The sequence below is a fragment of the Oncorhynchus gorbuscha genome, linkage group LG13 (genome assembly GCF_021184085.1).
Source record: "Oncorhynchus gorbuscha isolate QuinsamMale2020 ecotype Even-year linkage group LG13, OgorEven_v1.0, whole genome shotgun sequence".
Lineage (NCBI taxonomy): Eukaryota > Metazoa > Chordata > Actinopteri > Salmoniformes > Salmonidae > Oncorhynchus > Oncorhynchus gorbuscha.
The window spans coordinates 92,674,380-92,697,014 of record NC_060185.1 but is presented as its reverse complement, the minus strand read 5'-3'; the positions used below and the strand labels follow the sequence as shown (position 1 = coordinate 92,697,014).

At 43.9% G+C, this 22,635-nt stretch overlaps 2 protein-coding genes across 4 annotated transcripts in view; one reads left to right on the top strand and one right to left on the bottom strand.

Annotated features, from left to right (window-relative positions):
• Window positions 1-16,795: 16,795 nt before the first annotated feature.
• LOC123993720 (copper transport protein ATOX1-like) lies at window positions 16,796-22,386 on the bottom strand. 2 transcript variants are annotated; one of them, XM_046296140.1, is made up of 5 exons: window positions 21,639-22,386; window positions 19,248-19,493; window positions 17,897-17,969; window positions 17,391-17,547; window positions 16,796-17,257 (listed from the first exon to the last, which is right to left on the bottom strand). In XM_046296140.1, the coding sequence occupies exons 2-4, from the start codon at window positions 19,269-19,271 to the stop codon at window positions 17,420-17,422; spliced, it is 225 nt and encodes a 74-aa protein (XP_046152096.1). In that variant the 5' UTR covers window positions 19,272-19,493; window positions 21,639-22,386; the 3' UTR covers window positions 16,796-17,257; window positions 17,391-17,419. The 2 variants fall into 2 exon arrangements, with proteins under 2 accessions (XP_046152096.1, XP_046152097.1); XM_046296141.1 differs by lacking the exon at window positions 19,248-19,493 and having other exon boundaries at window positions 21,639-22,379.
• The window catches only part of LOC123993719 (proton-coupled amino acid transporter 1-like), a 35,798-nt gene continuing 35,164 nt past the window's right edge, over window positions 22,002-22,635 (top strand). The window contains exon 1 of one of the 2 annotated variants that reach the window (XM_046296137.1): window positions 22,002-22,600. The gene's annotated coding sequence lies outside the window, so the exon portion shown is untranslated. The remainder of the gene's footprint in view (window positions 22,601-22,635) is intronic. The other variant, XM_046296136.1, reaches the window with a different exon arrangement.

Sequence of the window (22,635 nt, the reverse complement as noted above, 5' to 3'; positions counted from 1 at the left end):
CTGTTCACCTGCTGTTCAAGATCGAGTCTCCAGTTTGTCCTCGTCATCTCGAGTGAAAGTTGTGTTTTTGTTTGTATTTACTTTACTGGATTAAAGACTCTGTTTTCGCCAAGTCGCTTTTTGGGTCCTCTTTCACCTGCATGACAGAAGGAACCGACCAAGGAATGGACCCAGCGACTTCAGACGCTCGTTACACTGCCGTCGAGATCCAAGGAGCCATGCTCGGCAGACACGAGCAGGAATTGTCTGCTGCTCGCCATGCCGTGGAGAACCTGGCCGCTCAGGTTTCCGACCTCTCTGGACAGTTCCAGAGTCTACGTCTCGTGCCACCTGTTACTTCCTGGCCTGCCGAAGAACCTAGGGTTAATAACCCACCTTGCTACTCCGGGCAGCCCACTGAGTGCCGCTCCTTTCTCACGCAGTGTGAGATTGTGTTCTCTCTCCAACCCAACACATACTCTAGAGAGAGAGCTCGGGTTGCTTAGTCATTTCACTCCTTACTGGCCGGGCTCGAGAATGGGGCACAGCTATCTGGGAGGCAAGGGCTGATTGCTCTAACAAGTTCCAGAACTTTAAAGAGGAGATGATTCGGGTTTTTGACCGTTCAGTTTTTGGTAGTTCTAGGGCCCTGGCTTCCTTATGCCAAGGTGAACGGTCCATAACGGATTATTCTATTGAGTTTCGCACTCTTGCTGCCTCTAGTGAGTGGAAAGCCGGCGCTGCTCGCTCGTTTTCTGGAGGGACTCACGCAGTGGTTAAGGATGAGATTCTCTCCCGGAGGTTCCTTCAGATGTGGACTCTTTGATTGCTCTCGCCATCCGCATAGAACGACGGGTAGATCTTCGTCACCGGGCTCGTGGAAGAGAGCTCGCATCAACGGTGTTTCCCTGCTCCGCATGCAACCATCTCCCTCCTCTGGCTCAGAGTCTGAGCCCATGCAGCTGGGAGGGATTCGCATCTCGACTAAGGAGAGGGAACGGAGGATCACCAACCGCCTGTGCCTCTATTGCGGAGTTGCTGGACATTTTGTTAATTCATGTCCAGTAAAAGCCAGAGCTCATCTGTAAGCGGAGGGCTACAGGTGAGCGCAACTACTCAAGTCTCTCCATCAAAATCATATTTGTCGGTCCATCTACGCTGGACCGGTTCGGGTGCTACATGTAGTGCCTTGATAGACTCTGGGGCTGAGGGTTGTTTCATGGACGAAGCATGGGTTCGAAACATGACATTCCTTTCAGAGAGTTAGATAAGCCTACGCCCATGTTCGCCTTAGATGGTAGTCATCTTCCCAGTATCAGATTTGAGACACTACCTTTAACCCTCACAGTATCTGGTAACCACAGTGAGACTATTTCTTTTTTGATTTTTCGTTCACCGTTTACACCTGTTGTTTTGGGTCATCCCTGGCTAGTATGTCATAATCCTTCTATTAATTGGTCTAGTAATTCTATCCTATCCTGGAACGTTTCTTGTCATGTGAAGTGTTTAATGTCTGCCATCCCTCCCGTTTCTTCTGTCCCTACTTCTCAGGAGGAACCTGGCGATTTGACAGGAGTGCCGGAGGAATATCATGATCTGCGCACGGTCTTCAGTCGGTCCCGAGCCAACTCCCTTCCTCCTCACCGGTCGTATGATTGTAGTATTGATCTCCTTCCGGGGACCACTCCTCCTCGGGGTAGACTATACTCTCTGTCGGCTCCCGAACGTAAGGCTCTCGAGGATTATTTGTCTGTGTCTCTTGACGCCGGTACCATAGTGCCTTCTTCCTCTCCGGCCGGGGGGGTTCTTTTTGTTAAGAAGAAGGACGGTACTCTGCGCCCCTGCGTGGATTATCGAGGGCTGAATGACATAACGGTTAAGAATCGTTATCCGCTTATCAGCCTTCGAGATTCTGCAGGGAGCCAGGTGCTTTACTAAGTTGGACCTTCGTAACGCTTACCATCTCGTGCGCATCAGAGAGGGGGACGAGTGGAAATTTAACACTCCGTTAGGGCATTTTGAGTACCGGGTTCTGCCGTTTGGTCTCGCCAATGCGCCAGCTGTTTTTCAGGCATTAGTTAATGATGTTCTGAGAGACATGCTGAACATCTTTGTTTTTGTCTATCTTGACGATATCCTGATTTTTCTCCGTCACTCGAATTCATGTTCAGCACGTTCGACGTGTTCTACAGCGCCTTTTAGAGAAGTAAAGTCTGAGAAGTGCTCTTTTCATGTCTCCTCCGTTACTTTTCTCGGTTCCGTTATTTCCGCTGAAGGCATTCAGATGGATTCCGCTAAGGTCCAAGCTGTCAGTGATTGGCCCGTTCCAAGGTCACGTGTCGAGTTGCAGCGCTTTTTAGGTTTCGCTAATTTCTATCGGCGTTTCATTCGTAATTTCGGTCAAGTTGCTGCCCCTCTCACAGCTCTTACTTCTGTCAAGACGTGTTTTAAGTGGTCCGGTTCCGCCCAGGGAGCTTTTGATCTTCTAAAAGAACGTTTTACGTCCGCTCCTATCCTCGTTACTCCTGACGTCACTAGACAATTCATTGTCGAGGTTGGCGCTTCAGAGGTAGGCGTGGGAGCCATTCTATCCCAGCGCTTCCAGTCTGACGATAAGGTTCATCCTTGCGCTTATTTTTCTCATCGCCTGTCGCCATCTGAGCGCAACTATGATGTGGGTAACCGTGAACTGCTCGCCATCCGCTTAGCCCTAGGCGAATGGCGACAGTGGTTGGAGGGGGCGACCGTTCTTTTTGTCGTTTGGACAGACCATAAGAACCTTGAGTACATCCGTTCTGCCAAACGACTTAATGCCCGTCAAGCTCGTTGGGCGTTGTTTTTTTCGCTCGTTTCGAGTTTGTGATTTCTTACCGTCCGGGTAGCAAGAACACCAAGCCTGATGCCTTATCCCGTCTGTTTAGTTCTTCTGTGGCTTCTACTGATCCCGAGGGGATTCTTCCTTATGGGCGTGTTGTCGGGTTAACAGTCTGGGGAATTGAAAGACAGGTTAAGCAAGCACTCACGCACACTGCGTCGCCGCGCGCTTGTCCTAGTAACCTCCTTTTCGTTCCTGTTTCCACTCGTCTGGCTGTTCTTCAGTGGGCTCACTCTGCCAAGTTAGCTGGTCATCCCGGTGTTCGAGGCACTCTTGCGTCTATTCGCCAGCGCTTTGGTGGCCGACTCAGGAGCGTGACACGCGCCGTTTCGTGGCTGCTTGTTCGGACTGCGCGCAGACTAAGTCGGGTAACTCTCCTCCTGCCGGTCGTCTCAGACCGCTCCCCATTCCTTCTCGACCATGGTCTCACATCACCCTAGACTTCATTACCGGTCTGCCTTTGTCTGCGGGGAAGACTGTGATTCTTACGGTTGTCGATAGGTTCTCTAAGGCACATTTCATTCCCCTCGCTAAACTTCCTTCCGCTAAGGAGACGGCACAAATCATTATCGAGAATGTATTCAGAATTCATGGCCTCCCGTTAGACGCCGTTTCAGACAGAGGCCCGCAATTCACGTCACAGTTTTGGAGGGAGTTCTGTCGTTTGATTGGTGCGTCCGTCAGTCTCTCTTCCGGGTTTCATCCCCAGTCTAACGGTCAAGCAGAGAGGGCCAATCAGACGATTGGTCGCATACTACGCAGCCTTTCTTTCAGAAACCCTGCGTCTTGGGCAGAACAGCTCCCCTGGGCAGAATACGCTTACAATTCGCTTCCTTCGTCTGCTACCGGGTTATCTCCGTTTCAGAGTAGTCTGGGTTACCAGCCTCCTCTGTTCTCATCCCAGAGTCCAGCGTTCCCTCCGCTCAAGCGTTTGTCCAACGTTGTGAGCGCACCTGGAGGAGGTGAGGTCTGCACTTTGCCGTTACAGGGCACAGACTGTGAGAGCCGCCAATAAACGCAGGATTAAGAGTCCAAGGTATTGTTGCGGCCAGAGAGTGTGGCTTTCCACTCGCAACCTTCCTCTTACGACAGCTTCTCGTAAGTTGACTCCGATTGGTCCGTTCCGTGTCTCCCAGGTCGTCAATCCTGTCGCTGTGCGACTGCTTCTTCCCGCGACATCTTCGTCGCGTCCATCCTGTCTTCCATGTCTCCTGTGTCAAGCCCTTTCTTCGCACCCCGTTCGTCTTCCCTCCCCCTCCCGTCCTTGTCGAGACGCACCTATTTACAAGGTACATAAGATCATGGACATGCGTTCTCGGGGACGGGGTCACCAATACTTAGTGGATTGGGAGGGTTACGGTCCTGAGGAGAGAGTTGGGTTCCGTCTCGGGACGTGCTGGACCGTTCACTCATCGATGATTTCCTCCGTTGCCGCCAGGATTCCTCCTCGAGTGCGCCAGGAGGCGCTCGGTGAGTGGGGGGTACTGTCATGTTTTGTCATTTATTATCTTGTCTTGTCCCTGTGCTTCCCATTCTATTCGTTTCCCTCTGCTGGTCTTATTAGGTTCTTTCCCTCTTTCTATCCCTCTCTCTCCCCCTCCCTCTCTCACTCTCTCGCTCTCTCTTCTCTCTATCGTTCCGTTCCTGCTCCCAGCTGTTCCTATTCCCCTAATCAATCATTTAGTCTTCCCACACCTGTTCCCGATCCTTTCCCCTGATTAGAGTCCCTATTTCTTACTTTGTGTTCCGTTCCTGTCCTGTCGGTTCCTTGTCTAGAATTCACCGTGCTGTGTTTGTATATCGCCCTGTCGTGTCGTGTTTTCCTCAGATGCTGCGTGGTGAGCAGGTGTCTGAGTCTGTCTGGTTCAAGTGCCTTCCCGAGGCAACCTGCTGTTCACCTGCTGTTCAAGATCGAGTCTCCAGTTTGTCCTCGTCATCTCGAGTGAAAGTTGTGTTTTTGTTTGTATTTACTTTACTGGATTAAAGACTCTGTTTTCGCCAAGTCGCTTTTGGGTCCTCTTTCACCTGCATGACAAACCAGGCCTGCTATTCATAGCTGACCTTGAAAAGGTTTTTGATAATGTACGACTTGAGTTTATATATAAATGTCTGGAACATTTCAATTTTGAAGAATTTCATAAAATGGGTTAAAATCATGTATAGTACCCCTAGGTGTAATATAGTAAATAATGGCTACTTCTAATAAAGTTTTAAACTGTCAAGAGGAGTTAAACAAAGTTGTCCACTATCGCCATATCTTTTTATTATCACATTGTTAGCTATTAAAATCAGATCCATCAATAGAATCAAGGCATTAGAAATCCGTGGCTTAAATACAAAGGTGTCAATGTACGCTGATGATTCATAATATAATAATAATAATAATATAATAATAATAATATAATAATAATAATAATATAATAATATATGCCATTTAGCAGACGCTTTTATCCAAAGCGACTTACAGTCATGTGTGCATACATTCTACGTATGGGTGGTCCCGGGAATCGAACCCACTACCCTGGCGTTACAAGCGCCATGCTCTACCAACTGAGCTACAGAAGGACCACGATTCATGTTTTCTTTTAAATCCACAACTTGGATCCACAGCCTCATAGAGGATCTAGATCATTTTTCTAACCTCTCTGGATTTACAACCAAAGGATGATCAGTGATGATCATATTACATATTGGATCACTAAAAAATATGACTTTTACATTATCATGTAGTTCAACAATAAAATGGCTGATGGTGATGTGGATATAATCGATATACACATTCCAAAATAAATAACTGATCTCACTCCAATACATTTTAATAGAAAGTTAGAAAAAATAGGTAAGATCTTGCTCCTGGCTGGCTGGCGGCTCTGGCGGCTCCTGGCTGGCTGGCGGCTCTGGTGGCTCCTGGCTGGCTGGTGGCTCTGGTGGCTCCTGGCTGGCTGGCGGCTCCTGGCTGGCGGCTCCTGGCTGGCTGGCGGCTCTGGCGGCTCAGGACAGACTGGCGGCTCTGGCGGCTCAGGACAGACTGGCGGTTCTGGCGGTTCAGGACAGACTGGCGGCTCTGGTGGCTCAGGACAGACTGGCAGCTCTGGCGGCTCAGGACAGACTGGCTGCTCTGGCGGCTCAGGACAGACGGGAGACTGGCGGCTCAGGACAGACGGGAGACTCTGGCGGCGCTGGGCAGGAGGAAGGATCTGGCAGCGCTGGACAGGCGGGAGCACCTGTAGGGAGAAGAGACAGCCTGGTGCGAGGGGCTGCCACTGGAGGGCTGGTGCGTGGAGGTGGCACTGGGTAGACTGGACCGTGCAGGCGCACTGGAGCTCTTGAGCACCGAGCCTGCCCAACCTTACCTGGTTGAATGCTCCCCGTAGCCAGGCCAGTGCGGCGAGGTGGAATAGCCCACACTGGGCTGTGCTGGCGAACCGGGGACACCATGCGTAAGGCTGGTGCCATCCGGCCCGAGGAGACGCACTGGAGATCAGATGCGTAGAGCCGGCTTCATGGCACCTGGCTCAATGCCCACTCTAGCCCGGCCGATACGAGGAGCTGGAATGTACCGCACCGGGCTATGCACACGCACCAGGGACACCGTGCGCTCTACCGCATAACACGGTGCCTGCCCGGTCCCTCTCGCTCTCCAGTAAGCATGGAAAGTTGCCGCAGGTCTCCTACCTGAACTTGCCACACTCCCTGTGTGCCTCCCCCCAATACATTTTTGGGGCTGTCTCTCGGGCTTCCTTGCCAACCGTGTTCCCTCAAAGCGCTGGCTCCCTTTAGCTGCTGCCTCCGCTCTCCTGGCTGCCTCCACCTGTTCCCATGGGAGACGATCCCTTCCAGCCAGGATCTCCTCCCATGTGTTGCAACCCTTGCAGTCCAGAATGTCCTCCCATGTCCATTCCTCCTTATAGCGCTGCTCCTGCTGCTGCCCGATACCATGCTGCTTGGTCCTTTTTTGGTGGGTGGTTCTGTAAGGGTTGTCGTCGGTGGAAAAAGGAGAGGACCAAAGCGCAGCGTGGTTAGTGTTCATCTTTTTAATAAACAACTGAACACTTCAAAAATACAAAACAACAAAGAGACAACCGAAACAGTTCTATCTGGTGCAGACACACAAAGACTAAAAATATAGAAAAACTAACATAGACTGCCCACCCCAACTCACGCCCTGACCATACTAAATAAAAACAAAACACACACACACACACACACACACACACACACACACACACACACACACACACACACACACACACACACACACACACACACACACACACACACACACACACACACACACACACACACACACACACACACACACACACACACACACACACACACACACACAAACTATATGTTAATGTTTTAAATATGTGTCAATCGTAAACTCTTTTGTCTGTCATGTATTTTTGTGTTATGTGTCAGACCCCACTAAGACTAGCTGTCGCTATTTGCGTCGGCTAAAGAAGATGCTAATATATCAAAACAAATCAAATCAAATGCATGAATGTTGCTATGCAGAATGTTTTTTTTCCCCTCACCCTAATATGTTCTTTGTTCTTGCTCTGTTGCACCAACCTGGTCCCATATCTGTGTGTGATGTCTCGCACAAACAACTCTGAGGCCATGCTATCGTAACTGTCTGTCTGACCACATAGTAACCCTGGAGACTTATACTGATTGGCAGTTAGTTGTACTCTCTGTAATTACACAGAGACACACAGAGGACACCAGGTGACGCTGACGTTGATGTCATCGTGTGGAGCAGTTTTTAGGCCCATCCGTGATGTGTTTTAGGCTTCAATAGCCTACAGATGTCAAATTGTTCATATTGAGAGAAAACGTGTATTTGATTATCTTGAAATAAAAGGACCTATTTTGGCAGGATGCAGAGAAGACCTATTTTGGCAGGATGCAGAGAAGACCTATTTTGGCAGGATGCAGAGAAGAAGACCTATTTTGGCAGGATGCAGAGAAGACCTATTTTGGCAGGATGCAGAGAAGAAGACCTATTTTGGCAAGATGCAGAGAAGAAGACCTATTTTGGCAGGATGCAGAGAAGAAGACCTATTTTGGCAGGATGCAGAGAAGAAGACCTATTTTGGCAAGATGCAGAGATGAAGACCTATTTTTGAAGTTCTTTCATTCTCACATTAACTGACTGGGATAATAGCTAGAATGCATAGATTACTTAAAATGACTATCACGGACAGTGAAGAAACAGTGAAAACCTATAGACTGTCTGACATATCTTCTAGCTACATTAATATAGCTAATAGTAGTCATTATCCATTCTTGAAATAGGACAGTATCTTTTACTACAGTCCAACAGATGAAGAGACCTTTCAACAGGCTATAACTGATGATTAGCTGCCAGCATGGCAGCCGACTAGTCCCTCTGAGTAGTGAAATGTCTGCAGATGTAGCCCACTGTTTAAAACTCTGATGACGTGGTGTATGGGAGTACTGAATCACAGCCTGTGCTTAGTGTTCTGGTCTGGCCAGGCACTTTGGCTCACGTCCTGCCCAGCTGGACAGAGGAGATGATACAGGGTGTTCAGGACGCACAGAGGAATTAAGGACATTGGTCATTAATTTGAGATTCCACAGAAAAGTTACTTTACTGAAACTTTCACTAAATCTTAAAAATGACTTCGTAAATTTGAGCATAAACCGGTCTGTTTAATGTTAACAAATTAAAGGGTGCAGTGTTCTTAATTCCATTTTTAGGACGACTCCAATGTCTTTCAGTCACAGAACATGTGGCTTCAACTCTCTCAAATAAACACATCGTCCATTTTGGGTTCTTCCTAGAGGCTAGTCTTTTTCTATTTGAAGTTCTGATAGGGGTTATGTGTGTGTTATGTTAGTGTCTGCATGCGCATGAGAGGATAATCTGTGTCTGGAGTTGTCTTGTGTCTGGAGTTGTCTTTTTCTATGAGGCTCGGATAGAGGCTGAGTCTGTTATTGTCTTCTGTTTGAGCAGTAGAGCAGTCTGTCTCTGTGTCTCTCTGTCTGTAAATGTCTCTGTGTCTCTAAATGTCTCTATGTCTCTAAATGTCTCTAAATGTGTATGTGTCTCTAAATGTGTCTGAATGTCTCCGTGTCTCTAAATGTCTTTATGTCTCTAAATGTCTTTGTCTCTAAATGTCTCTGTGTCAATAAATGTGTCTGAATTTCTCCGTGTCTCTAAATGTCTTTATGTCTCTAAATGTGTCTGAATTTCTCCGTGTCTCTAAATGTCTTTATGTCTCTAAATGTCTCTGTGTCTCTAAATGTGTCTGAATTTCTCCGTGTCTCTAAATGTCTCTAAATGTCTCTCTGTCTGTATCCGTCTCTGTGTCTGTATCCATCTCTGTGTCTGTATCCGTCTCTGTGTCATGTCTGCAGCTGCCATTTTTATAGATGGAGCCATGATTTTAGAAGAGGAGGAAGTCTAAACAAACCACTGATCTGAGATCAGTCTACCTGCTCCATGTTATCAGCAGCACTATCAGCCTTCCTGGCCAGAGGAGACATTCAACGTTGGAATGCAATGAAAATCACTGCTGTGAGCTCGTCAGAACAAGCCCGAGGTGTTCTGATGTCGATCATTGCTGCAGCTCCACAATAAATGCTGTCTGATTCTTGGTATTTGTTTGAAAAGACAGGCCTCACAGTATCCATCAGCAGCAGCTGGGACTGGATTTATGTTGTCTAAAAAGTATCACTAAGTATTAATTTGCTTTATTTTGTTCACCTTCAATCATACTACGAAATGGTATTTAAAGAGGCAAGGCTGCTGTTTGGCTGGTAAACTAATTATAGATTGTGGCTTTAATATCCGGCTCCATTGCGTTCCATTGTTGGCTGTGTAAAGTCAGAGTTTATAGACACCAACAATGTATTTTCATCACCTCCTTCAATTTGACATCTGTAGGCTAGTGGAGCCTAAAACAAGGCATTGTCGTCGTCCCCCCCCCCCCCCCCCGCACATTGACTCTGTACCGGTACCCCCCTGTACATAGTCTCACTATTGTTATTTTACTGCTGCTCTTTAATTACTTGTTCATTTTATTTCTTATTCTTGTTCATATTCTTTATTATTATTATTATTATTGTATTCATGTTTGTATTTCTTTTTAAACTACATTGTTGGTTAGGGGCTCGTAAGTGAGCATTTCACTGTAAGGTCTACACCAGTTGTATTCAGCATTTCACTGTAAGGTCTACACCTGTTGTATTCAGCATTTCACTGTAAGGTCTACACCAGTTGTATTCAGCATTTCACTGTAAGGTCTACACCAGTTGTATTCAGCATTTCACTGTAAGGTCTACACCAGTTGTATTCGCGCATGTGAATAATAAAATGTGATTTGATTTAGATTTGAATTAAATCTAATGATGTGGACAGTGCAGAAAATAAATACTATTTCAGCCAATCCAACCATGTCTGTATGCCCACTGTTGCATATTTACTCTCAGCACTCCATATGCACATTTAACTCAATTCTCGATAAGTCCGATTTCTGTTTCCTTTGGCAGGGACCACAGGATCTAACAGGAGCATTTCCCTCCCCTCAGGAGGACGGCCTCGCTGGTCAACTCAGGAGAGAGTCAGACAGGGTAGTGAGAGGGGGTGAATTTACTGTACCTCCCTGGGATTTCCTATCTAAGCTGTTGAGACACTTGATTGAACAGCCAATTATTTAATCATAGCTCATCAATCAGTCTCTATATTAAACAAGCAACAGTCTTGGGTCTTGCACGAATTCCAAAAAGTGACAAATATTTTAATGTACATTTTAATAACACCTACAGTAAGTTATCTATTACGAAATATTGTGTTTATTACTGTTTGATTAATTCAGTCGCAAATGTATTTATTTATAAATTATTATTATTACTTTTATTTATTTTATTTAGAAATGTATATATTTTAAAATTGTATGAATTAAAAAAATAAGTCTTCCTGTTTCCATAGATCTCCTTCTGCAATGAATAAGTTGAGTGAAGCGTTATAATTGTCACTAGATGTGGATGAAAGCAATACAGATGATTTTTTACAATAACAAAGTATTTAATAAGCATCTGTTCCCAGATATACCTGCCTTATGGACAACGTTTGCCAAAATCACAAAAGCAAATAGACTGTATTTGTGACCGTCTAGCTAAGCCAGTATCATTTGTGATAGAATAAACATGATATCATTGATAGAACAGAATACACATCACATTCTGAATGCAGGAACACAAAGATCCAAGGCTGTCATTGGACACAACCATTTCTGAACCAAAGAAGCCTAACCATTTCAATCAGATAGGCTATAACGTGTAAACTAAAAAGCTATGCCTGGTCTTCCAGTAATGAATTAATCTGACTGAGCTGCTTGAAAGAGGACATTTTGAAGAACATCTAAGGAACAGAGAAAGACAATAACGAGTGACATGAGGAGCCCAGTAACAGTAATGACAGCCATAGTGTCTGTGGAGTTTAGGCTGTATACAACGTGCCTGTGTGCCCCCACGGTGGCTGGTCCAACCGGAGGGGACCAGCGAGGGCCTGTGTGCCCCCACGGTGGTTGGTCCAACCGGAGGGGACCAGTGAGGGCCTGTGTGCCCCCACGGTGGCTGGTCCAACCGGAGGGTACCAGCGAGGGCCTGTTTGCCCCCACGGTGGCTGGTCCAACCGGAGGGACCAGCGAGGGCCTGTTTGCCCCCACGGTGGCTGGTCCAACCGGAGGGACCAGCGAGGGCCTGTTTGCCCCCACGGTGGCTGGTCCAACCGGAGGGTACCAGCGAGGGCCTGTTTGCCCCCACGGTGGCTGGTCCAACCGGAGGAGACCAGCGAGGGCCTGTTTGCCCCCACGGTGGCTGGTCCAACCGGAGGAGACCAGCGAGGGCCTGTTTGCCCCCACGGTGGCTGGTCCAACCGGAGGGTACCAGCGAGGGCCTGTTTGCCCCCACGGTGGCTGGACCAACCGGAGGGGACCAGCAAGGGCCGGTTTGACATTTAATTTATTTTATTTAACCTTTATTTAACTAGGCAAGTCAGTTAAGAACAAATTCTTATTTTCAATGACGGCCTAGGAACAGTGGGTTAACTGCCTGTTCAGGGGCAGAACGACAGATTTGTACCTCGTCAGCTCGGGGGTTTGAACTTGCAACCTTCCGGTTACAAGTCCAACGCTCTAACCACTAGGGTACCCATACAAACATGAATACAAAAATAATAATAATAATAAAGAATATGAACAAGAATAAGAAATAAAATGAACAAGTAATTAAAGAGCAGCAGTAAAATAACAATAGTGAGACTATATACAGGGGGGTACCGGTACAGAGTCAATGTGTGGGGGGGACAATGCCTTGTTTTAGGCTCTGCAACAGCTACGAAGGCTTCTCCAGTTGCACCGGGTTCCCAGCATGGACGGGTGAGCAGCGTTGCCGTTACATGTTGTCCTTTTGTGGAGGGAGAGTGACTACATCCCTAATCGCACCATATTCCCATTATAGTGCACTACTTTTGACCGGAGGCCTATAGAGCGCTACGCTATCGGGGGGAATAAGGGTGCCATTTGGAATGCATACAGTGCTATTCCAAACCACTGTACAAGAGAACAATTGGGCCACTGTGACAGTATGTTGGTAGTAGTGTATGTGTGACATACTGTCATCAAACTCAAAGCGTTATGACATCAGGCTCTTTCTTCAGGGTAAGCACATTTTGTCAGGCAGCAGTCTCCCACTCACAAGATGTGATGAATGTGGGCTATTCATTAAACTGGGCTACATTGACGTACACATCTGTTTAATTCAAGAGAACGAGAACAGGTTTATAAAGTATATAACTACAATTATAGCATATTATAACTCGAGGCCTAGTCTCTTTTTTAAAATGGTGGATGTTTGTCTCTAAATTACACAAACATGTACCTGAAATGGCTGCCTGTCTGCCTACTACTATGTGTACAAATGTCAACATAGGCTAAGTTGATGGCATGAACATCAGATACCTTATAAGTACCTATTTGATTCATTATCAGGTACATATAGTTCGTCTTGGATAGTCCTCTCTGGCTCCAGTGCTCTCTCCTTTGCTTCTCTTTTCACTATCAGACCAGCTCTAGAAAGTGGTAGGAGCATCATTGCTGCACTATTCCTCGATATTATCTCAGGTAGGCAATGAAATATTATCTCAGGTAGGCAATGAAATATTATCTCAGGTAGGCTATGAAATATTATCTCAGGTAGGCTATGAAATATTATCTCAGGTAGGCAATGAAATATTATCTCAGGTAGGCAATGAAATATTATCTCAGGTAGGCAATGAAATATTATCTCAGGTAGGCTATGAAATATTATCTCAGGTAGGCTATGAAATATTATCTCAGGTAGGCTATGAAATATTATCTCAGGTAGGCAATGAAATATTATCTCAGGTAGGCTATGAAATATTATCTCAGGTAGGCTATGAAATATTATCTCAGGTAGGCTATGAAATATTATCTCAGGTAGGCTATGAAATATTATCTCAGGTAGGCTATGAAATATTATCTCAGGTAGGCTATGAAATATTATCTCAGGTAGGCAATGAAATATTATCTCAGGTAGGCTATGAAATATTATCTCAGGTAGGCTATGAAATATTATCTCAGGTAGGCTATGAAATATTATCTCAGGTAGGCTATGAAATATTATCTCAGGTAGGCAATGAAATATTATCTCAGGTAGGCTATGAAATATTATCTCAGGTAGGCTATGAAATATTATCTCAGGTAGGCTATGAAATATTATCTCAGGTAGGCAATGAAATATTATCTCAGGTAGGCTATGAAATATTATCTCAGGTAGGCTATGAAATATTATCTCAGGTAGGCTATGAAATATTATCTCAGGTAGGCTATGAAATATTATCTCAGGTAGGCTATGAAATATTATCTCAGGTAGGCTATGAAATATTATCTCAGGTAGGCTATGAAATATTATCTCAGGTAGGCTATGAAATATTATCTCAGGTAGGCTATGAAATATTATCTCAGGTAGGCTATGAAATATTATCTCAGGTAGGCTAGGCTATGAAATATTATCTCAGGTAGGCTATGAAATATTATCTCAGGTAGGCTATGAAATATTATCTCAGGTAGGCTATGAAATATTATCTCAGGTAGGCAATGAAATATTATCTCAGGTAGGCTATGAAATATTATCTCAGGTAGGCTATGAAATATTATCTCAGGTAGGCAATGAAATATTATCTCAGGTAGGCTATGAAATATTATCTCAGGTAGGCAATGAAATATTATCTCAGGTAGGCTATGAAATATTATCTCAGGTAGGCTATGAAATATTATCTCAGGTAGGCTATGAAATATTATCTCAGGTAGGCTATGAAATATTATCTCAGGTAGGCTATGAAATATTATCTCAGGTAGGCTGAAATATTATCTCAGGTAGGCTATGAAATATTATCTCAGGTAGGCTATGAAATATTATCTATCTCAGGTGAAATATTATCTCAGGTAGGCAATGAAATATTATCTCAGGTAGGCAATGAAATATTATCTCAGGTAGGCAATGAAATATTATCTCAGGTAGGCTATGAAATATTATCTCAGGTAGGCTATGAAATATTATCTCAGGTAGGCTATGAAATATTATCTCAGGTAGGCTATGAAATATTATCTCAGGTAGGCTATGAAATATTATCTCAGGTAGGCTATGAAATATTATCTCAGGTAGGCTATGAAATATTATCTCAGGTAGGCTATGAAATATTATCTCAGGTAGGCTAAAATATTATCTCAGGTAGGCTATGAAATATTATCTCAGGTAGGCTATGAAATATTATCTCAGGTAGGCTATGAAATATTATCTCAGGTAGGCTATGAAATATTATCTCAGGTAGGCAATGAAATATTATCTCAGGTAGGCAATGAAATATTATCTCATGAAATATTATCTCAGGTAGGCAATGAAATATTATCTCAGGTAGGCTATGAAATATTATCTCAGGTAGGCTATGAAATATTATCTCAGGTAGGCAATGAAATATTATCTCAGGTAGGCAATGAAATATTATCTCAGGTAGGCAATGAAATATTATCTCAGGTAGGCAATGAAATATTATCTCAGGTAGGCAATGAAATATTATCTCAGGTAGGCAATGAAATATTATCTCAGGTAGGCAATGAAATATTATCTCAGGTAGGCTATGAAATATTATCTCAGGTAGGCTATGAAATATTATCTCAGGTAGGCTATGAAATATTATCTCAGGTAGGCTATGAAATATTATCTCAGGTAGGCTATGAAATATTATCTCAGGTAGGCTATGAAATATTATCTCAGGTAGGCAATGAAATATTATCTCAGGTAGGCAATGAAATATTATCTCAGGTAGGCAATGAAATATTATCTCAGGTAGGCAATGAAATATTATCTCAGGTAGGCAATGAAATATTATCTCAGGTAGGCAATGAAATATTATCTCAGGTAGGCAATGAAATATTATCTCAGGTAGGCTATGAAATATTATCTCAGGTAGGCTATGAAATATTATCTCAGGTAGGCAATGAAATATTATCTCAGGTAGGCTATGAAATATTATCTCATGTAGGCTATGAAATATTATCTCATGTAGGCTATGAAATATGTCTCAGGTAGGTGTTTGTGCTCGCTTAATGATTTGTCACTACATTAGAGCATTATGACATGGAGTGGAATCCAGATTGATATGAATCCAAACAGATATGCTCCGTATGGTTAAATGGAGTATCAGTTTGTATTCCAGGTTACATAATGCCCAGGATGTCAAAAAGTACTTGCTAGTTTATATGCTGATTTCTGTTGGCTGCAATACATGATTGGTGGGAATTTGTATGTGATCGGGATGCAAGATCAGCTTTTATACGCCAGATGTATTTGTTACTTGGAAGGTGTTTTTATCTTCATGTTTTAAATGATTTGTTACTTATATTTTCTATTTTGTTTTTACCTAAAAAACTTTTTTTCTTCTTAAAACTTCTTAATGCGTTGTTAGTTAAAGGCCTGTAAGCATTTCACTGTAGGGTCTACACTTGTTGTATTCGGCACGCGTGACAAATACAATTCTATTTAGATTTTCCTCTCTGTCAATATATTATTACGTTTTCATTGTTTTTTTGTTCTATCCCTCCCAGTGGTCCTGTGTACCAGTACTGTAATCATCTTCCTGGTGTCCATCGAAGAACAGTCATCACTGATGTTCAGATATCTTGGGTGGTCTTTCTACATCCTGCTGTGCCACCCTCTTTTATGAATTGGTAGTGTCCGTTGTCCTGGGACGTTCGGATTGTACCAACTAACATAGGGGTAAGAGATGGTTCGCCTGTCAAAGCACCGTAGACCCAATCGCAAATTGTCTCAGAGATAGTATATACACCGTGTCTCATACCATGTCTTCTTAAAAATGTACTTTTTTCTAATAAACTACATAACACTCTTACCCCTTCAGAATAAGCATGAAAAAGCTATATGATTTACAAATCTACTAACTGCAGCTCAATCATTTATCTTTGACGAAAACGGCTGATGTTGGCATTTGCACGGCTGAAGGTACATGACATTGTGCAAGAAACTGAAGTCGAATTCCACGCAATCGATGAAAAAGGGGCGAGCTCCTCCTGTCAAATTAAACCAAGAATAAACACTACCACCTAGTGGCAGTCACATCATACAACCTGGCAAGACATCATTTACATTTAAGTCATTTAGCAGACGCTCTTATCCAGAGCGACTTACAAACATCTCCAAACTAAAATAATATGTTACTCATCAGAACTTGTATGCGGACCAATTTTGTTTTTATTATTTCTTATGTAAATTAGGCCGTATTTTCTTGGGATAACAAACAGCTTTTTAGGACGGCCTTCCGCAGAAGGTTTGACTATGTGTGAAAATAAAAAAATAAGAGGACAGGTGTCTAGAATCACCATTTTTTTTATTTGACATGTGAGTAAACATGAACAATATTCAGACAGCAAAAGGAAAACGTAATACAGGATGGTTGTCTTTCCCCCCAAATCAATGTGAATTACAACAGGTGCTTTCGTTAAGACAAAGCAGAGACAGCGATCTTTACATCCTTTCATTTCCCTGCGGTAAAGTTAACCCATATAGATAACATGATATATTTAATCCTGCGCATCAATCACACTGGATATTCACAGTGGATTCGTCCCAAAAGAGTACTCTATTCTGTATACAGTGCCCTACTTTGGACCTGGGCCTTTAGAGTGGCATTCGGGACACATCAATAATAGTGCTTAAATTACTGAAAGTGGACAGCTTGGCAGTGCAAGCTCATTCCAGTGGTCCATGAAGACATGTCAGCCAGGGTTCTTTCTTCTCATGATCATCCCTCATATCAGCACCAACCAACAGCTAACACACAGAAACAAGGACACGATAAGGCTAAACAGGTTGCGATGGTGAGAAGAGGAAGGAGCTGTAGGGATGGATGGGAAGTTTGTTCGATATTGAATTGATTGTCACTTAATATATTTAGAGAGTTCACCTGTTCTATAGAGAAAAGAGGAGGATTCGTCACTTGGGGCCGATGTAGTTAGCCGCCTTTCCAGTCTTCTTAAGTGTTTCCAGAAGCACATCCGTGTCCTTGTCAGACTCAATGAAAACCTTCTTGTTGGGGAGGTCAATCTCAAATTGGACACCACCTTACGCCAACAAATAAGACAGAAAGAGAAAATAAAACACATTTTAGCAAGCCAGTCAATAGGACACAAGTAATCTATATTTGCTGAATTTAAACCAAAGCACACCATTCTCAACAAAGTGTGTGAGCCTGTGTGTGTGTTGTATAACAGATGTTCCAGAATGCTGGATTTGCTGAGACATTTAGCGACTCACCCAGTTTATTGAGGACTCGGGTGACATTTAGCTACTCACCCAGTTTATTGAGGACTCGGGTGACATTTAGCTACTCACCCAGTTTATTAAGGACTTGGGTGACATTTAGCTACTCACCCAGTTTATTGAGGACTCGGGTGACATTTAGCTACTCACCCAGTTTATTGAGGACTCGGGTGACTGCCCCAGAGCATCCCTCACATGTCATGTCCACAAAGAATTCGTGCTTCTGTGGGAATAATTCACAAAATGATTAATATTCCAGGGGTTGTGTGTCATTCTCATGCTAGTATGGGACAGCTAACCAGTTAGCAAGCAATGACTAGCTAAACTAGCTAGCTATGTGTTCGTTTGATTAAGTCAGGCTGTAATACACAATGAATTGGCATATACAGCCTGTAAAATGTTCCTTACAAGCCAGAATGTTGAATAAAATTACATTTAAACTTACTCTACATCGGTTGTCTGTGCAGTTTAATTTGTTCTTCAGCTACTTGAAATTTGAGACAAAATATCCACAGGAAAGTATTGTTAACCTATAGAGCCCCACAGTGATGATATCATAATACCCATAAAATAATACCCAGTCAAAACTGTTCGCTGCCCTGGCCCCCCAATGGTGGAACAAACTCCCTCAGGACGCCAGGACAGCGGAGTCAATCACCACCTTCCGGAGACACCTGAAACCCCACCTCTTTAAGGAATACCTAGGATAGGATAAGTAATCCCTCTCACCCCCCCCCCCTTAAGTTTTAGATGCACTATTGTAAAGTGACTGTTCCACTGGATGTCATAAGGTGAATGCACCAATTTGTAAGTCGCTCTGGATAAGAGCGTCTGCTAAATGACTTAAATGTAATGTAATGTAAATGTAATATATTCGGCTCTGCAGTGAAAGTGTCCACCACCATGGACTCTTCAGGAGCACCATTCAAACCCTCAACCCTTTTAACATCTGTTGCATATGAAATGCTCTGGACAGCCGTCTTTGGGCACCTCATTGTCTTTCCTTCTTGTGGGGCATTCCAAAGACGTGGCTTCATGGTTCCCTCCACAGTTACAACATGTCACATTTTCATCACTTTTATAACACATGACATGATCTTTCCCACAACTTGGACATCTTGTCTTCTCCCTTCTGCAAACACTTGCTACATAACCAAAAGCATCACAGTGATCATACTGCATTGGTGTTGGGATAAATGCTTTGACTGTAGTTTCTACAGTGCATTCGGAAAGTATTCCGACCCCTTGACTTTTGCCATATTTTGTTACGTTACAGACTTATTCTAAAATTGATTAAATATTTATTTCCCCCTCATCCATCTAAAACACAATAACCCATAATGACAAAGCAAAAACAGGTTTATATAATTTTTTGGCAAATGTATTACAAATAAAAAAACTGAAATATTCAGACCCTTTACTCAGTACTTTGTTGAAGCACCTTTGGCAGCGATAAACAGCCTAGAGTCTTCTTGGGTATGACGCTACAAGCTTGGCATACCTGTATTTGGGGAATTTCTCCCATTCTTCTCTGCAGATCTTCTCAAGCTCTGTCAGGTTGGATGGGGAACGTCGCTGCACAGCGATGTCCAGGTGTTCGATCAGGTTCAAGTCCGGGCACTGGCTGGGCCACTCAAGGTCATTTAGAGACTGGTCCCGAAGCTACTCATGCGTTGTCTTGGTTGTGTGCTTAGGGTCGTTGTCCTATTGGAAGGTGAACCTTCGCCCCAGTCTGAGATCCTGAGACCTATGGAGCAGGTTTTCATCAAGGACCTCTCTGTACTTTTCTCCATTCATCTTTCCCTTGATCCTGACTAATCTCCCAGACCCTGTCGCTGAAAAACAGCTCAGACACGAGACGTATGTGGCAGGGTCTACAGACAATCACGAACTACAAAAGGAAAATTAGCCATGTCGCGGACACCAACGTCTTGCTCCTGGACAGGCTAAACAGCTTCTTCACCCGCTTTGAGGATAACACAGCTCCACCGACGCCGGCCCGCTACCAAGGACCGTGGGCTCTCCTTCTCTGTGGCCAATGTGAGTAAGACATTTAAATGTGTTAACCCTCGCAAGGCTGCTGATCCAGACGGCATCCCTAGCCACGTCCTCAGAGCATGCACAGACCAAGACCAGCTGGTTGGTGTGTTTACGGACATATTCAATCTCTCCCTATCCCAGTCTGCTATCCATACATGCTTTAAGACGGCCACAATTGTTCCTGTACCCAAGAATGCAAAACTGAACGAAATGAACTAAATGACTATTGCCCTGTAGCACTCACCTCTGTCATCATGAAGTGCTTTAAGAGACGAGTCAAGGACCAATTCACCTCCATCTTACCTGCCACCCACTTAAATTTGCTTACTGCCCCAATAGGTCCACAGACGATGCAATCGCCATCACACTGCCCTATCCCATGTGGACAAGAGGAATACCTATGTAAGAATGCTGTTCATTGACTATAGCTCAGCATTCAACACCATAATACCCTCAAAGCTCATCATTAAGCTTGAGCGCCTGGGTCTGAACCCCACCCTGGACTTCATGATGGGGCACCCCCAGGTGGTGAAGGTAGGAAACAACACCTCCACTTCGATGATCCTCAACACTGGGGCCCCACAAGGGTGCATGCTCAGTCCCCTTCTGTATTCCCGTTCACCCATGACTGCGTGGCCACGCACGCCTCCAATTCAATCATCAAGTTTGCAGACGACACTACAGTGGTAGGCTTGATTACCAACAACGACGAGACAGCCTACAGGGAGGAGGTGATGGTTACGGGAGTGTGGTGTCGCGAAAACAACCACTCTCTCAACAAAACAAAGACGATCATGGACTTCAGGAAACAGCAGAGGGAGCATCCCCCCATCCACATCGACGGGACAGCGGTGGAGAAGGTTAAGTTCCTCGGTGTACACAGCACTGACAAACTGAAATGGTCCACCCACACAGACAGTGTGGTGAAGAAGGCGCAACAACGCATCACAGGGGGCAAATTACCTGCCCTCCATGACACCTACAGCACCCGATGTCGCAGGAAGGCCAAAATAATCACCAAGGACAACCACCACCCGAGCCACAGCCTGTCCACCCCGCTATCATCCAGAAGGCGAGGTCAGTACAGGTGCATCAAAGCGGGGACCGAGAGACTGAAAAACAGCTTCTATCTCAAGGCCATCAGACTTTTAAATAGCCATCACTAGCACAGATAGGCTGCAGCCTACATACACAGACTTGAAATCATTGGCCACTTTAATAAATGGAACACTAGTCACTTTAATAATGTTTACATATCTTGCATTACTCATTTCATATGAATATACTGTATTCTATTCTACTGTATCTCAGTCTATGCTGCTCTGACATTGCTCCTCCACATATGCATATATTTTAATTTATTTTAACCTTTATTTAACTAGGCAAGTCAATTAAGAACAAATTCTTATTTACAATTACGGCCTACACCGGCCAAACCCGGACGACGCTGTCCGCGGTGATACAGCCTGGAATCGAACCAGTGTGTCTATAGTGACGCCTCAAGCACTGAGATGCAGTGCCTTAGACCCATTCCTTACTTAGATTTGTGTGTTTTGGGTACATGTTGTGTAATTGTTAGATTACTTATTAGAAATTGCTGCACTGTCGGAACTATAAGCACAAGCATTTCGCTACATGTCAACGAGTTCGTTTCCTGTGGATATTTTGTCTCAAGGACAAACCGCACAACCAAGCGGTAGACTACGTGTAAATATAATTGTATTAAACGTTCTGGCCTGTAAGGAACATTTACACGATTTTGCAGGCATTAGTTTCAAGCTGTATATGTATCAAAGCACCGCAATCTCAGCACCAGCTAGCTACTTAACAATGTAACAATAACACATCTTACGGTCGTCATGTTGCTGTTGAGTTCAAGATCAATTGAGTTTCGCCTCTTTCAAAGCTTGTACCACTAACTAGGTAGTGAGTGTGTTGCTGCCAGGCTAGCGACATCAAAGTTAGGGACCATCAACACTTTGCTAGATATTGGTTAAAGTGACTTGGCATTTTTGAGGCAAAATTCACATGTATAACGTTAGTGGGATGAGAGCACAATTGTACTGAGTAATATATATTTTTTCCAGAACAATTTACAATTAAATTATTTTGGGAGAAGTCATTTTTTCCCCATAGCTACATTGTTGCAGGTAACTTATCCAGATCCCTTAATATGTCACACCGGAATGCGGAAGTTGTTTTATCATTCTGGAACGTTTTGGAATTCTTTATTTAAATTTTTAGGAATCAGCTACAATTTAACCGAATACGAAACAATGGCCGAGTTCGCGAAAAAGTGACACATTGTGTCACAATATCGATAGATTCTGCCGCAGATTTAAATTGTTCAGATAAACAAACACAAATAAAGACTATAGCCCAGTCTTCTCCATGGGCGAACACGCAGCGCTTTACGCTTGTAATCAACTTTGGCCAATTAAATGTTTGTGGTGATGTTTCACACCAAACAATCGGCATAATTTCAGACTAACGATAATTGACTTAGCTCGTATTGATGGAAATAGATGGTTTGCGTAACAAGACAGCTAGCAAGCTACAAAATCAAAGTATGCAACATTTGGTCAGCTGACATGCACCCTTTTCCAAACCATGTGACCAAACGACCTTTGTACCGGTAGTGGTCTTCAAAAACCTAGCATTAGCAGTTCACTTGTATTTTTTTTTACAGAGATCGCCTTTTCCTCTCACGTCAAGTACAATATCGACGTGCATAGTAGGAAAAAATACTGCTCTGCCAAGAGATGCCAAGTCCTTTGATTTAACACTACCGAGGCAGGAATCACCGCTTTACACGTGAGTTACCGTGAATGAATCGTATATAACTAGCT

Bases quoted from the DNA above. Each gene is read 5' to 3' on its own strand.
- LOC123993720 (XM_046296140.1), bottom strand. From the start codon at position 19,271: ATGGGAGAAATTCCCCAAATACAG. The intron at 17,970-19,247 runs GTATGCCAAGCT...TTATTCCCACAG, and splicing joins GAGAAATTCCCCAAATACAG to AAGCACGAATTCTTTGTGGA. The intron at 17,548-17,896 runs GTGAGTAGCTAA...TGTTGGCGTAAG, and splicing joins CCGAGTCCTCAATAAACTGG to GTGGTGTCCAATTTGAGATT.